This window comes from Durio zibethinus, chromosome 28 (assembly GCF_047325235.1).
Source record: "Durio zibethinus cultivar Kanyao isolate XHJ-2024 chromosome 28, ASM4732523v1, whole genome shotgun sequence".
NCBI classification, from domain to species: Eukaryota; Viridiplantae; Streptophyta; class Magnoliopsida; order Malvales; family Malvaceae; genus Durio; species Durio zibethinus.
The window spans coordinates 8,835,453-8,855,394 of NC_143189.1; the positions used below are offsets into that span (position 1 = coordinate 8,835,453).

General features: G+C 32.0%; 1 protein-coding gene across 4 annotated transcripts; it reads left to right on the forward strand.

Annotated features, from left to right (window-relative positions):
• Window positions 1–13,835: 13,835 nt before the first annotated feature.
• LOC111280745 (E3 ubiquitin-protein ligase At1g63170-like) lies at window positions 13,836–18,933 on the forward strand. 4 transcript variants are annotated; one of them, XM_089757377.1, is made up of 6 exons: window positions 13,874–14,105; window positions 14,639–14,709; window positions 14,836–15,671; window positions 17,364–17,489; window positions 17,583–17,868; window positions 18,257–18,933. In XM_089757377.1, the coding sequence occupies exons 3-6, from the start codon at window positions 15,007–15,009 to the stop codon at window positions 18,443–18,445; spliced, it is 1,266 nt and encodes a 421-aa protein (XP_089613503.1). In that variant the 5' UTR covers window positions 13,874–14,105; window positions 14,639–14,709; window positions 14,836–15,006; the 3' UTR covers window positions 18,446–18,933. The 4 variants fall into 4 exon arrangements, with proteins under 4 accessions (XP_022723930.1, XP_089613504.1, XP_089613505.1 ...); XM_022868195.2 differs by lacking the exon at window positions 14,639–14,709 and having other exon boundaries at window positions 13,836–14,105; XM_089757378.1 differs by lacking the exon at window positions 14,639–14,709 and having other exon boundaries at window positions 13,853–14,105; window positions 14,875–15,671.
• The last annotated feature ends 1,009 nt before the right edge of the window (window positions 18,934–19,942 follow it).

Genomic DNA, 19,942 nt, shown 5'->3' on the forward strand with positions numbered 1-19,942 from the left:
GGTCTGAAGATGATATAACATGAGTTAAGATCAAATGACTGGGATGATGTCGTAAGTCGAAAGGTGAACAAGACTGAGTCAAGGTCAAAAATAAATGATCAGACTTATGTCGCGGGTCTAAAGATAATCTAACATGAGTCAAGATCAAATAACTGGGATGATGCCACAAGTTGAAAGGTGACCAAGATCGAGTCGAGGTAAAAAATGACATAACTGATGTCGTGGGTTTAAAGATGATCTGACATAAATCGAGATCAAATGACTAGGACGATGCCACAAGTTAAAAGATGACGAAGATCGAGTCGAGGTCAAAAATGATCGAACGGATGTCACGGGTCAAAGGATGATCTAACATGAGTCGAGATCAAATGAGTGGATAGTTCAAGTGCATGTCTTATGTAAATGAAACATCAATTGTGGAACTAAGGCTTTCATATTCTCATTTTTGCACCTTTAGCAAAGAAACCATCTTTCATTATCTTGGATATTTATCTTCACTGTACATTTTAGCAAAGAAATCATCCTTTCTGAATGTTATTTTCCATCAGTCTTGAGGTATATTTTTGTAAAGAAACTATTTTTCATTCACTAAAGGTTCATCTTTGACAAAGAAACTATTTTTCATTCGCTTGGAATATTTATCCCAAGGCAAACCATGAGAGTTAATTTTTTTTCTTTTTTATTTTTATTTTTTGGATTCATCTTTTGTCTTTATCTCCTTTAATCATTCAAAGTAACACACACTTCTTATGATTTTGTTCAATTATCAATCACTATCCCAATTTTGAAGTATGAGGATACAAGTTATGTATTTCTTTCATTCATGACAAGATATAAAGAGGAAAAGTAATGTTTAGGACTAAGGGAATAATAAGATGGCTTTCATTTATTTGGATAAATAATAAATTATAAATGATGGTATAGAGATGAAATTAGAGTATTTAGGAGCAGCTATTTGGGGTAGCAATGCCCCAAGATAAATGATTAGATAACCATGACAACAAATATTAGGTCTTCTTCAAAAACTCAATTAAAACTTGATGCCCTAACACTTCAAAGCTCTTCAAAATTTACTGTCCTTGATATGCCTTCCCAAGTGATGCTAATTCAAGTTATCTTTCAGAGTTTCGAACCTTTCTTTGGATCCAAGTTACCTTTTCAAATTTTTAACTTGAACTTCTCCTTCTTCTTTTTTATTTTTTATATTATTTTTGTTTTCAAACTGCCCTTTCGAGTTTTCAATTTGAACTTTTTACTTTTTTATTTTTTGGATCAAGCAAAGTACTTTTTTACTGCATTAAAATTAACAAGACCAAAAAATTCATCCTCATTAATTTTTGACAAGATTAAAGCTTCTCTTAAAAAAGCTCTTTTTACCACATATGGCCCTTTTCAATTCAAGGACCACTTTCCTCTATCATCGTGCTGACTTGAAAGAATTCTTTTCAACACGAACACTCCCTCTCAAAACTAACAAGATCTGATCTTTTTGTCATGAGCTCTCATCATCCTCTTTTGATGCAATTGGCTATGGCAAAGCGTCATCAATCTCTTCTCCTTAATAAAGTTTAATTACTCATAGCGCTCTTGAATCCATTTAGCTTCTTTTAATCTTACTTTTTTCAGGACCCTTAAAGATGGGATTTCTACTTCTACTGGCAACACAGCTTCCATCCTATAAACCAAGGAAAAAAGAATTACTCTAGTAAATGTGTGCATAGAAGTTTGATATGCATGTTGAGCAAAAAGTAATTTCTTGTGTCAGTCTTTGTATGTTTCAGTCATATTCTTCAAAATTCTTTTGATGTTCTTATTTATGGCTTTTACTATCCTATTCATTTTTAGGTGGTATAGAGCTGAATTATGGTGTTTGATCTTAAACTGAGCACATATTTTTTACATTATCTTGCTATTCAAATTCTTTGCATTATCTGAGATGATTATCTTTGAAAGCCTATATTTACAGATTATTTCTCTTTTAATGAATTTACATACCATAGATCTAGTCACTGTTATGAAAGAAGCAACTTCGACCCATTTAGTGAAGTAATCAATCATCACAAAAATGAATCTATTTCTTTTTTAGGCCTTTGGAGTGATAGGTCCAATAATATCCATCATCCACATAGAAAATGGCCAAAGTGGTACTATGACATGTAAAGCACGGGGCAAAGAATGAATCATGTCAGCATAAATCTAGCATTTATGGTATTTTTTTAGCATAATCGATGCAATCTTTTTCCATTATCAACTAGTAATATCCAGCTCACATAACCTATCTTACCATCATGTGCCCATTTACGTGTGCTTCTCATATACCATTATGCATATCTTCAATAATTTTTCTGGCTTCAAATGCACTCACACAATGTAATAACACTTGGTCCTTGCCTTTTTTGTATAAAGTTTCCCCATCTAGAAAGAATCCTATGGCTAATCTTCATAAAACTCTCTTATCATTTTTTGTTGCTTGATATGGATACTGTTGATTTTTTAAATACTATATGATATCATAATACCAAGGGTGGCCATCATTCTCTTCTTTCAAGTTGGCACAATGTACTGACATGTCTTTGATATCTAATTTAATAGGCTAAATCTCTGCAATGTCACCAATCTGTACCATTACAGCTAAAATAGCTAAGACATCTGCAATATAATTTTCTTTTCGATGTAAATGTTTAAACCAAATTATTTTAAACTATTTGCATAGCTCTTAAATGTATTTATAATAAAGGATGAGTTTGGAATCCCTTGTTTCTCATTTACCTTTCAATTGATAAATGACTAGAACTGAATCCCTGAACACTTCTAATGTTTCAATTTTTTTGTCCAAAGTAGCATGCAGTCCCATGACACAAGCCTCATATTCAGCTACATTATTGGTGCATTTAAAATTTAATCTTGCTATAACAGAATAGTAATGTTCCATTGGAGATAGCAAAATTACTCCAATCTCGTGCCTCATGGCATTAGCGGTTCCATCGAAATACATTTTTCATATATTTTCTTCATCATCATCTTCTTCTAATTTTGATATGGACATTAGTTCCTCATCTAAGAAATCAAGCTTTATGGGCTCATAGTCATTAGCGGCCTTGTTTGCTAAGAATTCAACAATGACATTTTTTTAATCATTTTTTGGATCACATATACCATGTCATATTCTGAAAGCATCACTTGCCATCTTATAATTTTTCCTGGTAGTGAAGGCTTCTCAAAGATATATTTGATGGGATCTAAATTAGCTATGAGTAAAATTGTATAATATAGCATGTACTACCTGAGTATTTTAGATATCCAAGCTAAAGCACAACACATTTTCTTGATAGATGAATACTTGGACTCATGCCTCATGAATTTCTTGCTCAGGTAATAAATAGCTTGTTCTTTCTTATTGGATTCATTTTGTTGGCCCAGCATACATTTTTATGTACCACTAAGTATAGAATCAATGATTTTCCTGAAATAGAGGGTGCTAATATTAGAGGAGTTGATAAGTACTGGTTGATTTTATCGAAAGCTTCTTGACATTGTTCATTCCACTCCTCAGGATTATTTTTTTAAAGGAGTTTAAAAATGAGGTCACATTTAAAAGTGAGTTGAAAAATGAACCGAGATATATAATTCAATCTGCCTAAAAAGCCTTGAACCTCCTTTTGTGTGCTTGGCAGAGATAAATTCTGGATAGCCCATATTTTGTTTGGATCCACTTTTATTCTTCTTTCACTGACTACGAATCTTAACAACTTCCCAGATTTGATTTCGAATGTACATTTAGCTGGATTCAATTTGAGTTAAAACTTTTTCAACCTCTCAAATAATTTCTTAAGGTTGGCTATATGATCTTCTTTCTTTCTGGATTTTGTAATCATGTCATCAACGTACACCTCAATCTCCTTATGCATCATATCACGAAAAAGTATTACCATGGCCCTTTGATAGGCTGCCCTAGCATTTTTTAGTCCAAATAACATAACCTTGTAATAAAAAATTCCTCACATGGTGATGAAAGTGGTATTTTCCATGTCATTCAGAGCCATCTTTATCGATTATAGTTCGAGAATCCATCTATGAAAGAGAATACCGAATGTTAGGCCGTATTATCCACCAAAGTATCAATGTGAGGTATGGGAAAATTATCTTTAGGGCTAGCTTTGTTTAGATCTCTATAATCTATACACATTCATGCATTTCCATCCCTTTTAAGGATAGGTAATATATTAGCCACTCATTCAAGATATTTAGCCACTTGCAAGAAGCTTGCATCAAACTATTTTTTAACTTCTTCTTTGATTTTCAACAGCATCTTTGATTTCATTCTTCTTAGCTTTTACTATATCGATTTGCATTTTGGCTTTAATGACAGCCTATGTTCCACTATTTTCAGTGCTGAGTTTAGGCATATCTTGGTAGGACCAAGCAAATACATCCACAAACTCCCAAAATAAATCTTTTAACCACTACCAGTCAACAACTGAGAATTAAACACCAATCTTGACTTTTTTCTTGTTTTCGATAAAACCCAAATTGATCAGTTCAACAATTTCTTGATGAGGCTCAATAGATTTATCTTCCTATTCAATTAGCCTTATTCAATCCAAGGACAAAGTGTATTCCTCATAATCTTCTTTAGTATCAAGTTCATCGGCGTTGATTGAATTTTCAAAGTTAGGCCCTGAATCATTGTCATGGTTACTTTCACATTCATTTGGGGATCTGAAAATTAATGGAATAGGAAATATTGGCAAAAAATTTTGATAGGGTGATAGAATGAAAGAAATGAACAAAATGCACGCTCCTACTTTTATTGAAATAACGAAATATGAAAGGCCCAAACATAAGAGTTCATCTTAATGTTTTTAAGCATAAGTAATTAGAAGGTGTGATTACATTGAAGGAAAATAAAAAATAATAGTCATTTGAATGACCCTTCAATTCTGTAATTCATATCTTGGTGGGCATGGATAAACCCAGGTTTTTTCATCTTGCCTTCTATCATCCACCATGTGAATGGACAGCTTGGTAAAAATTTCTTCCCACTTTGGTTCCTCTTTTAGATTGTCTTTGGCTTTCAAAAACATGTATCCTCTAGGAGTGAAAGTCTTATTTAAATGCAGAACAACTGTCGATTCATTCCTTGCCCTTCTATTATGGCCTAAAACTTTCTATGCCTTATAACCCAATCGACTCTGCCATTATTGTCCTCAAGTTTTGGGAACTCTTTTATCCCTTAAAGATTCTTGCTTAGGGTAAACCCAATACTCTAACCTTTGTTAACTATATGATTAACTATAATCTGATTGAATTTGAACCCTTCACCTACTGCATTAATAGGTTCAAAAGATTTGTATGAACATTCCAATGACTCTTTCGTTATTTTCACATATGGGGCATTTATGGGTTAAGTCACCAGCAAATCTTCTTTCTCGACCATAATCACTAATTGCTCTTCTACACTGAATTTGATTTTTTGGTGCAATAAGAAAGGTATGACACCTGCTTTATGGAGCCATAGTCTTTTCAATAAGCAGTTATATGATGAAGATATATCCATGACATGAAATTTTATATTGAAGATACATGGTCTAATCTGGATAGGCAACTCAATGTTTTCTAAGACTTTTTACCTATCCCATCAAATGCTCGGACTGTCATTTGGCTGTCTTGGATATGGACATATCAAAGAGTAATTTAGCTAAAGTAGATACAGGCATAACATTAATAGCTGACCCATTATCAACAAGGACCTTAGCTACTATATGACATTTACATTTAACAGTGATATGTAATGCCTTAGTGCTTCTTTTAACCTTCGATGAAATCTTATCATCACTGAAAGAGATATGATGTGGTACCACTAGATTACTTACCAGATGGTTTACATATTCTATGAAAATATTATGGACTACATAAGCCTAATTCAATACCTTTAACAAGATATTGCGATGCGATTTAGAGTTCAAGAGAAGTAATAATAGATAAATCCTAACTAGCATCTTATTCAATTGTTCCACCACAGAGTACTTACTATACTTGACTAGCTTAAAAAATTCACGAGCCTATTTTTCAGGCATGGATTTTGGAGTATCCTTTTCTGGGATCTCTTATTCAGTTTGTTTCTCTTTTCTTTTCCTTACTCTTATTAAAGTCTTTAGAGTATAACACTTCCACTTCTAGTCATGCCTTCTACTCTTATTATATTGGCAGTTTTAGCTTTTGATCATTGCTATCTTTGAGTCATCACTTCGCATTCATATCTCTAAGGCACCGCCTCATTATCTTTATAAAAAAATGGGCAGAGAACTCTGAAAGCTACTGGTTTGGAAACAAATTTGCTCCTAATTGATTGTGCTTCTCCTTATAGCTTATAGTGATAGGTTTTGGCACCCATTTATCTATTATAGTCACTCTAACATTTTTTGAGGCTATTATTTTCTCATATAACTCTATTTGATAAAAATCTAATAATTTTATACCTTCTGGTGAAATTATCGACATTTTTCAATGGAATGCCTTGGATTTCTTTGTGATACTTACACCCTTGATTGGGAATGCATCCTTCCATGTAAGTGCATAGAGTCACTGGTTGTATCAACCCAACTTCATATAAGGCATCATAGAATTGGTTGAATGGCATTTTAATCTTTTCTACCCTTCTTTTTACATGCCTTTTGTCTTCATCTAAGGCATTGACTATATGACTGGATAAAAGATTCCCACTAATATTAGGTGCTGAGCTCCCATTGGTATCAAAACTTATCAGCCCTTCTTTATCCTCTGCAGTAGGGACTTGAACGAGCTTAACTACCCTTTCGATGAAGACAAGATTATCATAACTTTTAACATGGCTTGATGCATAGGTCATTCATGGGTAGTTGTATTTTGAAAAGGCTGCCTATTGAGGTTGAAATAATGGTGTGGTTTGGTTTTATTATGGACCAAAGCCTGAAAGATATGCTGAGTTGGTAGCTTCTTGTGAAGTATCTTTTTTTACTAATTTTTTTCTATTTACCTTTTTCATGGCCTCTAAAATTTGCTCAGCTTTCCCTCTAGTGCTTTTTGGGCTTTTTTTTTTATCTTTTTAAGATGGCTCATATTATCCTACTTCATATTTCTAGCTCAAGCTCAAGTATTATATTGATGTGTAGCTATTCTTGCATCTTAGTACCATAATTGAAGATGTTGTTATGATAATGAATGGATGAATGAATGTAATGCAAATGCATAAAAAAATTAAAAAAAAAAGAAAAAAAAGAGTAAATATTTACCCCTTTAAACAAAAAATCCAACAAAAGAAAATTTTCATTTATTCCACAGAAGTCTGTTTTACATCAAACCTAATATTGTTCCTCTATAAAAATGTCTAATTTGCTTATGGTCGTCTTTAACTTCCTCAATAAAGTTTAACAGTTTCTATCCATGCTCTCCTACTGGTGTAATCAAAGCTCTCAGTGCCTCAGTCTTTTCTGCCATTTCACCTATTTGGATCATAACCTTGCCTTTCTGAGTAGTGAGGTGCTTTATGTATCTTTATTTTCGTAATTTTTTTTTTATGCACCACACCTAATGAGATAATTCTCTGTGCCTTTTTGTAAGAATCTTAACATGATTTTTCTATTCACTCAACTTCAATGTCAAAGTCAAAATGTGGTCTGAAAACCATTGATTCTCCTGCTCAACCTCTATGAAAGTATTTTCTATTTGGTCATGCTCTTCATTTTCATGAACCAATTTTGTATTGTTTATTTTTTTGGCTTGTACCTAATGCATAACCTCTTATGCTTATGTTGTAACTCCTTCAACTCTTTTAAGGCATCGTCCTATTCTCTAACAACTTTTTGGTCCTTACTGTACTCTTTGAAAATCTTATGGACTTGGATCTCTAATTTTTTTACTTTATTCTGCCACTAGTCCTTTTCTCCCTATAGCTTCAAAATTTCTTGCTTCAGTTTCTTTTTTTTCATTTCATGCTCTAACTCAGAAAGTTTATTGTCTGACTCTTGGCCCACCGGTATGTGATATCTTGAGGCATAAATGTGATCTCTTGACTTCTTTTTATTTTTTCAAATCAAATATCCCTGAGTGAATTTATCAATGAACAGCCTTGGGCTTACTCTTTTGGGCTTTTTCCAGGCCTTAATCATGTTATCAATCTTTTAAAAAATTTTAGGCTCCCTATATGAGCAGTCAAACTAGCCGAGCTTATAGGTCATAAAAGTGAACTGTTAAGCTCCATGCTGCCTATTTACCATCAATGGTGCATAACTTGTTGACCCTTATAAGCCTAAAAGTAGAACCCCTATCTCATCTCCACATTGATACAACATAGGTTCCCTGTCTATCCATAAAGCTAACCATTTTACTTGACCAGCAGTGAGCCCTTGTAGCAGACATTTTTCACTCTTTTTGGGTCTTTACTTCTAGCTAAGTACTCTGGTAGAATTCCTTAATTGGATTTCGGGTGTAGAAATAAGGTTTGGTAAAGGCACTTTTCTTGCATTTAAAATGACTCTTCATCCATACGTACAATAAGGATAAACAACCTATAAAATGTGCGTTGTTCATCTGCCTACAAAAACTTAAAGATTTGATAGTTTCTGCCAAGATAACTGGTAAAAGATTACACCCTCTTTCATTATGCTCAAATAGATCCACTACTTCTATCTCAATGTGTCTTAAAACCTTGGGGAAAATGACCAACCCATATATGGCCAGAGTAAGTGCATTCATTCCCTTATCATCATTTGGATGCTTGATAATGAAATATTAGAAAACTTCCTTTGAAATGCCCTTATGGTCTCTTTTCTCTCGAATGTATGAATCTATAGTTTCTTTTCCCACTTCTAGCATCTGACCCAACTTTTTACAACTTTCTGATTTATGTTTCTTGATGTATACTCTATCTGGATACAGTAGATGCATACCTACCTGAGTTGAATATTTTTCTATTATCGATACTAGATCAATCTCATTAAAGATGAAACATCGATAGGAAGGATTTCAAAATTGTACCATCACCTTGATAAGTGAGTAGTCAAACTTCATTGATAAGAGATATGCAATATGTCCAAACTTTTCACAAAAAGCCTCATACCTTGAAGGGGTCATACTATTCTATACGTCTAATAGGCTTTTCAAGTTATTATGTTTGAAGAGTAGGTGGACTTCTCTTAATAATGTAAGGACATGATCATGTAGTAAATAGTCTCCTTTTAGCTGCCCCTTTTCTGATTTCATTCTCACCTCTATGGGGGAGTCACATTCGAATAGTATAGATGAGGTGTAAACCTAACATTTTGTATAATCCATGAGGGTTTTTATTGAAATAGCTTTGAGGCAAGAATACTGTGCAATCTGTAAACATGTTCTTGAATGTATACAAAAAGAAATAAAAAAAGATAAAAAAATTAGTTAGTCACTTTAATGAAACATAGGGAAAATATAATAGTTAAGATAACAACATGATCTAGAATTTTTGATTATCTACAAAACGTGGGAAAATAAGGCTCCATCTATGTTAGGCTTCTAAAGTTAACTATATGTGGTTTGGGCTATTTCTAAAAGGTTCACAAATTGTTCCCTACATCATGGTCCATTACAAACTAGTAAGGCACCCTAATCCGCACCCATCATAAGCTTCAAGTGGAAAGGATTTAATCTGAGTGGGAGTGTTTCGCAGCCTATGCAAAGACATAAAATGTCACGAGGGCATAGATACTTCACTCCCTCCTAAAGATAGAGCTCGGGTAGAGGGCTTATATATGTACATGCAAATAAATGACAAATAAATAAGCAGATATTTAAGCAAATATAAGTAACGAATAATAGGGTAGACAAATAAACAATTATGTAATAAATAATAAAGCAGGTATAAGCAATGAAAAAGGATAATTTTAAATTTGTTAAGCAAGACTTGGATAATAAGAAATCTTTTACTGGCTTGACTCTTTAATGTCTCCAACGGAGTCATCAAACTGTCATAACGTATAGATTTGTGGACCTACAGCTAGACTTGGAATGAAAAAGAGTTGCTATCAATCTTTTTTGGTTAAGTGTGATTGGCCACCTGATTGAAGCTGATATGCAAAATAAAGGTTAGGTTCAGAAGTCGATTACGTATGAGAAGATTGTAGTACCCCCACAACACCTATCACAAAGATAATACTATTTTGATTTTGAATTATCTAGGCCTTGATCATTTTTATGACTTACCAAGTAATTTAACATTTTATTACATAAAAAAAATAGTAAAACCTAAAAAATTTTCTCTTATATTTTTTTATGTGTTATTATTTTGACAACATTATTTACAAAGATTTTTTTTTTGTTTTTCTCTTTTTTAAAAAAAAAAGATATTTTTTCTTCTTTTTTTTTTTAAGAATACCATTGGCAGAAATATATTTTACTTTTTTTCTTGAAAAAAATTAGAAAATAAAAAATGGGTTAAAAATAAAATCAAATAAAAGCAAAAAATAAAATAAAATGAAAAAGAAAAAGCTTGTAATCAGGTCGAAGCGCGAGTTAACGCGCGGGTCACCGAGTCTACGTGCAAATCATAGCTTACCCAAAACGATGTCATTCTGGAGTAGTATAAAAGGCACCCTTATGTGTTTTTCCTCAGAAATCCCAAAGCCTCTTTTTCTAGCCCAAAATCCTCTACTTTCTCTCTAAAAATTTTCACCTAAAATTTCAACCAGGATAAAAAAATTCATCAATTTCTGAAAAAGTTACCGAAAAATTCAAATAGAAATTGAAAAACCACCAGTTTTTAGGAAGTTGGCCAGAATGTGATCTAAAAATTCAACCGATCGTCAGAAACTTCATTGAAAAATTCATACTTTACGAAAAAATTCAACCAAACCCAAAAAAATTTTTAGATGGTTCTAAGCCTTCCCTGAACCTCCTATAACCTTAAATTCACCTTCAAAATCCTGAATTTACTCCCAGAACTATAAATCAACTCTAAAATTTCAAACTTAACATTCCAGAATACTTTCTGCCCAAATCTCCAAAAAATTTCCAATAGTATTTCTCTATTTTTTTTCCAAATCCTTGTCCTGTAGAATTGGTTTAATTTCTAGGTAACCTAGGATTAATTCAGGAAATGGACAGAATCAATCCCAGGCTTGAATCTTAGGATTGCATTCTATCTAATTTGATTTTTGGTCTAAAATTCCAATGATTTGATCTTGTATTTGACCCAGGGATTCTGATCCCAATTCTATTGTGCACGTGTGGATTGAAACAGCAAAGTAATGTAGCAAGGAAGGAAAAAGAATAAAAAAAAAGGATGAAAAATAAATAATAATAATAATGATAATAATAAACAAATTAACACTTGGGCCTAGGCTCAAATGGGCTCGAACATTGATGGGCCTAATTGGGTTCAAACTTTAATAGACCCAATCGGGCCTGGACCTTAACGGGCCCGGACACAAATTGACGTTTTTATAATTGGTGGGCCCAATTGGGCCTAAACCTCGATAGACCTAATCAGGCTCGAACTTCAGTGAGCCTAAACACAAATAAGTGTCTACATTAGAAAGAATTTTTAGGTTTAGTTTCTAGGTTTAAAGGTTCTAGATTTATAGATTTTGAGTTTAATTTGAAGTTTCTGGTTTAGATTTGAAGTGCTAGAATCAAGATTTCGAATTTCTAAGTTCAAGGTTGAAAATCTGAAAATTTTTAGAAATTTTCTAGAAAACTGGGTTTGAAGGTTTGAATTTTTCGTTAAATTTTTCAATAGACTTTGAATTTTTCGATGGAATTTCGACGATATTTTTCAGAAACCGACGAGTTGCCTGATTTTTGGTTAAATGTTCATGGCTTTTTTAGAGAAAAGGTGAAGAAAATCTGGGCTAGAGAAAGAGAAGACTGGGAGCTTTTGAAGAAAAACGGAGGAATTTAGCTTTTATAGCGTCCCAACACAATGCCATTTCTAAGTGCCCAGGATCCGCGTGAACTCGAGTAGGATCCTGGGAGCTTTTGAAGAAAAACGGAGGAATTTAGCTTTTATAGCGTCCCAACACGATGCCATTTCTAAGTGCCCAGGATCCGCGTGAACTCGAGTAGGATCCGTTCATCGCCCGTTGATCAACTCGACCCAATCACAGGTTTTTCTTTTTTCATTTTATTTTTTAATTTAATTTAAGTTTTTTTACTTTATTTTATTTTCATTTTTATTTTATGTTACTTATTTTTTTCTTTTTTTGAGCAATTTATTTTCATTTTGTAAATTTTCTTTTATTTATTTTATTTAAAAAAAAAGCCTAAAAATAAATTAAAAAAAAATTCTCTTTTCTAATAAATTTACGAATCCTACCAAACTATTAAAAGATCTTTCATGACTTTAAATTTTATAAAATCTACCAAACTATTAGAGAATTTCATAAATCGATTTTCAAAAAGAAAAATAATTTTTGTTTTAATAAAATTTTGTATTTTATCCTACTAAATTATTGGAAGATTGCATCTTAAGTTAAATTTTATCAAACTATTGAAAGATTTAATAAATTTTTTAAAAAATAAATTTCATAAATATTTCGTAATAAAATCTCACCAAATTATTAGAAGATTTGCATCAAAATAAATCCTACCAAACCGTTGAAAGATTTTATTAGTTATTTTCTTGGATAAAGTATATTAATAAATTTGACGATGGAACCTCTTCAGAACGAGACATTAGTCTTCATGAATATTTATGAGGTGAGAAAATTATCTTAAATTGCTACCAAACTATTGGAGTAATTTTAGGATTAATTTTTAATATTAAATATTTTGATAAAATATAAATATATTTAAGGTTTAGATAATTTGAAATCAAACTGACACCATCTTTTAGATGGGCACTTTAAAGGTATTATAATATTTCTCACATGTAATCATACTCTTGAACCTAAAATTTAATTTCGTTGATCAGAATTTATTATTTAAAGATATTTAACTCAATCTTGAGACTTTTTTTTTAAATAGAACAGATTCAATCAGGTGACCAATAATACCTAAACAAAAAATATTAGTGACGATTTTTTAATTTATGTCTAATAATAAGTTTACAGATTTATACATTATGATAAATATTTAATATATTTTACAAGTAGCTTAATAAATTGATGCATTTTGATTTTTTAATTATTTTTTATTTTTTAAATATATCTTCTATAAGTAGCACTTTAATAATTTTATTTGTAAAATCTAAAAATTTTGTTAAATAAATGAAATAATTGTTCATATAAAATTTAAATAAAAGGATGAACCTGGCCAAACCCCGCAGCTCGACCATTGGGGCACCGACCCACATGATCATAGCAGCACGAGACTTGAAAGATTATCTATGGCTACGAAAAGAGGAAGGTTTGAGATACATAGTGAAGTTGTATGAAAAAAAAAAAAGAAAGAAAAATTTGCAAACAGATAAGGAGATACCGGTAACCTTATTATTATTTTTTTTTAATTTTATGAATGATGACATTAAAATATCTTTAGTGGATGTTGTACTATAAAATAAAAAAATTTTAAATTGCAATATTTTTATATTTCTAGGTGTTTGATAAGAAATGATGCTTAATTAAAGGATTTCTTTTATGTAATATACTTTTTTTTCTCAATTGTCTCATAAAAATTGTTTTTTTTTTTAAGTAAAAAAAAATATTTTTCATGCAATTAGCATGTGCAAAGTTTAACATACGAGTGTCATGCATAGACCCTCAATTGTTACAAATAAAGAAAATAATAAAAAAAAGAAAACACGTGGTTAAGATCAAACCGTTAGATCAATGCTGGCAAAAATATCAACCACATTTGATCTGAACTTCCTTAATAAAACGGTCCACGATTTTCTCACTTTTTTGTACCTCCCTCTCTTCTTTCCACCCAAAAAACAAAAACAAAATCAAATAAAAAAAAGAAACGCTTGCGCTCTGTCTTTGTTTTGGCGCAAGCAATGGAGCAGAAAATCTGACGCTATATTTTCTTTAGAAAATGAAAGAAAAGAGAAGAAAAAGAAGTGGGCTTTGAAAAGCTTTATCATCTTGTCTATTGGCACTTCTATTTTTTTTATTTACTTTCATATACTATCGGATATATATTATTCAAAATCTTAGGTAATGTTCCAATCTATTTCCAATAATTCCTTTTTGTTTTCATTTAGGGCTTTATTTTCCTATTAATTTTTCTTGATTCTGCAAAATTAATAATAGGTTTTTAGTTTTCTTGCAGTTAATTAATGGGTTGTTTTAATTTGCATAAAGAATAGCTTAAATATTTAAAATATTGAATTTTTATTTTTATTTTTCAGTTGAAGTCAAGTTATTGTGAAAATAACATGCTAATAATGTTTTGCGTTATCAAAACTATATGTGATGTTTAGTTTACTTAAATCATGATGTTTTGAAAAGTTTGAATTTATTTGGCTTGGCTTTTTATTTATAATTAGTTTTAGTTTAGTTTTGTATGAATTTGGTGGGAAATATCAGATCTTTTCTTCTGAAAATCTTGTTGATGCTTAATGCCACTGTTTCGCTGTATTATTGTTTTAGGATCTAGTTTCTTTTGTTTATGTAGTGGTGACCTCACAAAGTGATTTGAATGACTTGTTAATATATTTGTAGTAAATGCTGTCCTGTTTATTCTGTAGTTGCTTTGTTGTCTGATTATGCTGTTGGTGCATCATTTTGGAGAGCTGCTGCTGCTCAATTTTTCTTACCAGTTATGTGATGTTGTAATCTTTTTATAACTACATGCACACACACTTATGCTCTCTCTAGAATTTTAAGACATGGGTTTTTTACGTGATTAGTGTAAAAATTTATTCTACGCTTGATTTCATGGCAGCTTTTTTGCAAAGAGGGAATAAAGTTGGTAGATTTGTAGATTTTGCAGTGCCAAGTGTTTTACGTTGCTTTGCACAGCTTATTAATTTTGGGGGGAGAAAAGCAGTAGATATCTAGAAAGTCTGTAAGCAACCTATGCATTCACACCTTCTACTTGGATCACCACACTTAGATGGACAGTTCCTTTCCAGAAGAAAGCTGTGAGCAAACTGACCAATACCCCTTGCTAATGGAACGAGTGGAAAGCCTTAGAGATCAAGAGCACATTATTGACATAACAAGGCATGATGATGCTTCATCACACTTATCTCCGGAAGAGCAACCTTCTGGAGTGAACTTAATACAAAGTGAACATAGACCTTCAAGTAGCACACAAGCTCCCACTAATCAGACTTCTTCTTTCTCAAACAGATTGAACTCTAGGAATTCATCATTCATGAGAAGTGCTGGGTATGATCGTCGTCATAGGAGCCCTTTAAATTCTGGATTATGGATTTCTGTTGAGTTAGTTGTCACTGTCAGTCAGATTATAGCATCTATTGTTGTTCTGTCATTGTCAAGAAATGAAAAGCCACAAGCTCCATTGTTTGAATGGATTGTTGGTTATGCATCTGGTTGTGTTGCAATACTTCCTATTCTTTATTGGCGCTTTCATAACCGCAATCAGGGTATCGAGCAAGATTCATCACACTCACGTCAAGGTTCTTCTCATGGCAATCTCAGCGAGACTACACCCTATACAGCTGTCTCAGTTACTCAAGCTTCAGATGAGGAGAATAATCACATCACTGAATCAGCAACAAGGAACGCTGAGATAGCAGGAACTTTAAGTACAAGGTGTGTTTTCATTTGTTACTCAGTCGCTACTTTATGTGTACTTGTGGGTTAATAAAACTCCGGATTTCTCTTTTTATACGATAAAGTTGGATAGAGGGGATTGGAAATTACTTTACATCATTAACTTCCTCGCATTTATCATCAATGATGAAGAGACTAATTAATAGTGCATTTTAGTTGAATAACAATTTGTAAGAGCATGAAAAAGAAAAAGTTCTGGCGCCTGCTATTTTTTTATTGATTTCTTTTTGAACTCTTTGTTGGACTAAGACTAAGAGAATGTAATATGGCACAAAAACATAGTAACACTTTTGGTATAATTTGAGGGTTTAACTTCATGTAGTTACCAATTTAAAGGTTGAAAACAATTATTTGGTTGATGTGTTTTGAGTATGTTAGACTTTGACTTGATGACTGCCAAGACTTGAAACATTGATTTATTCACACTTAACAGAATGAAGCGTGCATGTTTTTCTGGTGGGATTTTTCATCAATGTGTCAATTGATATTTATTTCTGTTAAGTTTTTCAAATAGATTCTGAATATCTTGAAAGAAATTGAGAGCAATGAGGATTTTAGATGGAAGGTCTTCAATTTTCTTCTTTTTCTATGTTCTAGCTAAGGGGGAATTGCTAAGTGCAAAATTGTTGTGATGGTAGTGGTAGTAGAACGAAATGATGGTGCTTATGGTGGCAGTCATAATGGTGGAAATCATGAAGACGATAATGATGATTCAGTTACATATTTATGCCAATACTGCAAAGTTCAATGGTGTTACCACTAACATCTTTGTTTTTGTGATGGTGTTGGTGAGTAATGGTGCTGGAATGGGGAGACTGTAGTGGCATTGGAAATGGAGATGGAGATCTATTCTGCACAATATTTTAGATTGATCTTAGGCTTCATTTAGGTGCACAAAGAGAAATTGTGCTTTTTGCTATCTAAGAAATTTTGAATTATTTAGAAATGGTTTTTTTTTCTTTTTGTATCTGAAATTTAATTTTTGCATTTTGTAGATAATAAAATTAAAAAAAAAAGAAGGAAGAGATGTAGCAAGAATAGCAACCAGGTCTAATTTACTTAAAAGAATTTTTTGGTTTGTAATAGATTGCAATATGGATTAGAAATCCTCCTAATAATTGTTCTTGTGCAATAAACACTGGTATGTTTTGAATTAATTTCACAACTGGTATGTTTTGAATTAATGTGATCACTGAAGTGTAAGCTGGAGTATGCAAAAGGAGCCCAGTAAGCTTGTTGATCTACACAGATAAATACAAAATTGAGATATTAGTATTATTATATCAGTTCATTCAGTATTATTTCAACACCCAACGTTCTTGTCAATGAATTTTTTGTAAAATCTGATGAAATGGGACTTAAACAGTCGCAATTGTGTTCTTCAATTGGGATTTGAGGTAACTTTAAATTCTTGCTCAAAAGGAGGACATATAAAAATTGAAACTTATATGATAGTGAAGCCAAAACTTTGCATATTGTACTTTGAAAAAAATAAGCATGCCAAAAATTTAGGAGCTCTTATGGCCATAAAGAGGCAATGCAGTTAAAAAATATATGTATGCATATAAAATATAATAAGCTGTTATTGTAGTATCTCAGAAGTTTCTGTAGGTTCTGTATATTATCATTTAGATGTTGTCACTAAGTGAAGAATTGGCATCTAATATGCAGGCTCAATGGATTAGTAGACCATTTCAAGATGGCCCTAGATTGTTTTTTTGCAGTGTGGTTTGTTGTGGGCAATGTGTGGATATTTGGAGGTCACTCATCTCCGTCTGATGCTCCTAAATTGTACAGGTACAATGGGGACTAATGAAATCTATTGCTCTGTTTTGACTGAGATTCACATTTTCATTACGGTTTGTCAACTGTTTATCGGTTTCATTGCAGATTATGTATAGTGTTCCTTACTTTTAGCTGTATTGGATATGCCATGCCATTCATACTATGTGCAACAATTTGTTGCTGCTTGCCTTGCATAATTTCTGTCCTTGGTTTTCAAGAGGATTTTTCACAAACTAGAGGAGCCACCATGGAATCTATAAGCGCATTGCCAACCTACAAGTTTAAATACAAGAAAACTGGAAATGTAAATGATCAGGAAAATTCTGCTGGTGAAGGTGGAGTCCTGGCCACAGGTACAGCAAAGGAACGTGTGATATCAGGGGATGATGCAGTAAGTTTAATGCTAGGAATTTGCTAACATTTTATTGGTCTTTACATGTAAACTGCAATCACTTAACCTGCATTCAGAGTACTTGCTAAAATCAAACTGGATGAAACTGAACAAATTTAATCATAGACAGAACAATGAATTTTTGGAGCATCTAGCTGAGTTTTGTCTCTTAATTTTTCTTGCTGCATTCAGCTATATGTTTGCTTTGCTTGACTTCTGGTGTCCTAAAATGTATAACTTTGTGAGTTGACATGAATATCTCTTTATTCACATGGTTACTGGATACATAAAATAGATATGTTGCATTGACTGTGAGGTGCAAATGAGCAATTTTATCTTCGCCTGTCCTTGGATTAATAATACAGCTTACTAACTTGAGATGTTGCAGGTTTGTTGTATTTGCTTGGCAAAGTATGCAGACAATGATGAGCTGAGGGAGCTGCCGTGCATCCACGTCTTCCATGTGGTGTGTGTAGATAAATGGTTGAAAATCAATGCATCCTGTCCCCTATGTAAAAATGAGATCGGTGAGAGCAGCAGGGCTTCACCATTAGCAATAGCTAGAGGCTCAAATTAACAGAATAGGAAGAGGATGGACTAGGAACCAGTTGAAAATGGGGCAATGTCTTAAATATTTTGGTGCTCAGCTCCTGCTGCTGTTGCAAAATCCTTGAAGATCTTTACTTTGTTCTTCAGATTCAGTTCCGCATGGCCATGCACCAGATACAAATATGAAGTCAAGTCTATCATCAAGCCAAAAAGTTTGCAGTGCTACGCTATTAAGAGATTATTTCTTCAGGCTACCTCTCTTGTTCTTTTTTCCCTCCACTGTTTATATTTTGCTCTTTCCTTGCCACGAAATTATTTTGATCGTTACCGTCTTGGGTACTGCATCTGCTCTTCACCATGTTGTACGTAAATCGGAATTTTCCAAACTAAGATTTGAATATTTGGTGGTTTCCAAACTAAAGTTTGAATTTTTGGTGGCTCTGCTGTACTTGACTTGACGATGAAAATTTCTTCTTTCATCATATATGATAGTAGAAAAATCATCTTTATAATGAAGATACTTGGTCCATCTCTTACTTGGATTTCGTTATCAAATTGTTAGGAATAATAACAGGTCGGATTAAGGCATCCTCTAAGTCGGTTTAGGTAGTATGGGTTTGGGTAGTAAGATTAGAGCATCTTAAAAGTCGATTTGGATAGTATGGTTTGGATGGTATTCCGATAATAAAATATTATAATTCATTATAGGTTGGCATAAAGTTCGGATAGTGTTTTATGGGTACTAATTATACGAAATTGATTATAAATAATAGTATTTTAATACTATATATTTATTTATAAATTATTTATTATGAAGGTAATACTTAAATTAATTTATTGAGTGTTCTAATTTATAATTTTAGTTTTTATTTATTTTATGTGGATTACTTTCATTTATTAATTTAATTTCTTTTAATAATATTTTTTAAAATCAATTTTAAATTTGAATTTTAAATTTAAATTTTAACTTAATAAATGAATATTTAATGAGTTTGAACAATAATTGATTTTTTTTATTATATGAGTTAGATTTAGATAATAAAATTAAAAATTATTTGAGTATTTATTGAATTCAACTCATTCATAAAATTTGTAAAACAATTTATAAAGCAAGCTTCTTTGCTAGTTTCAAACCAAAGAAAAAGAGGTTCTAGTTTCAAACCGAAGAAAAAGAGGTTCTATATCTTTCTCTGGAATCATTATAAGAATTAAGTATTTTTGTGATTTTTTATTTAACATGTAATGCAAAAATAATATGATTATTTAAAACGACAAATTTTATATTCACTTTATCTTTTTAGTTATTATTTGAAGTGAAAGTTTTTGCTAATTGTTTTCGATTAGTTTGTACTCTAAAACAACTTGCTTGCATGATATCAAAATATCAAACATATTTTATTAATGATTAAAGTTACCTTTTAGCATGTTTGATTCAAAGACAAATCAAAGTAACTTTTTTAATTAATATCTAATACTAATATAGATGATTAGAAAAATGATTAGGTATAGGGGAAAAGACAATGGG

What these genes read in the sequence shown, in the direction of transcription:
- LOC111280745 (XM_022868195.2), top strand. Translation starts at nt 15,007, where the DNA reads ATGGACAGTTCCTTTCCAGAAGAAAGCTGTGAGCAAACTGACCAATAC. An exon ending in GCAGGAACTTTAAGTACAAG is followed by an intron (nt 15,672 to 17,363) that starts GTGTGTTTTCAT and finishes TCTAATATGCAG; the next exon opens with GCTCAATGGATTAGTAGACC. An exon ending in GATGCTCCTAAATTGTACAG is followed by an intron (nt 17,490 to 17,582) that starts GTACAATGGGGA and finishes GTTTCATTGCAG; the next exon opens with ATTATGTATAGTGTTCCTTA.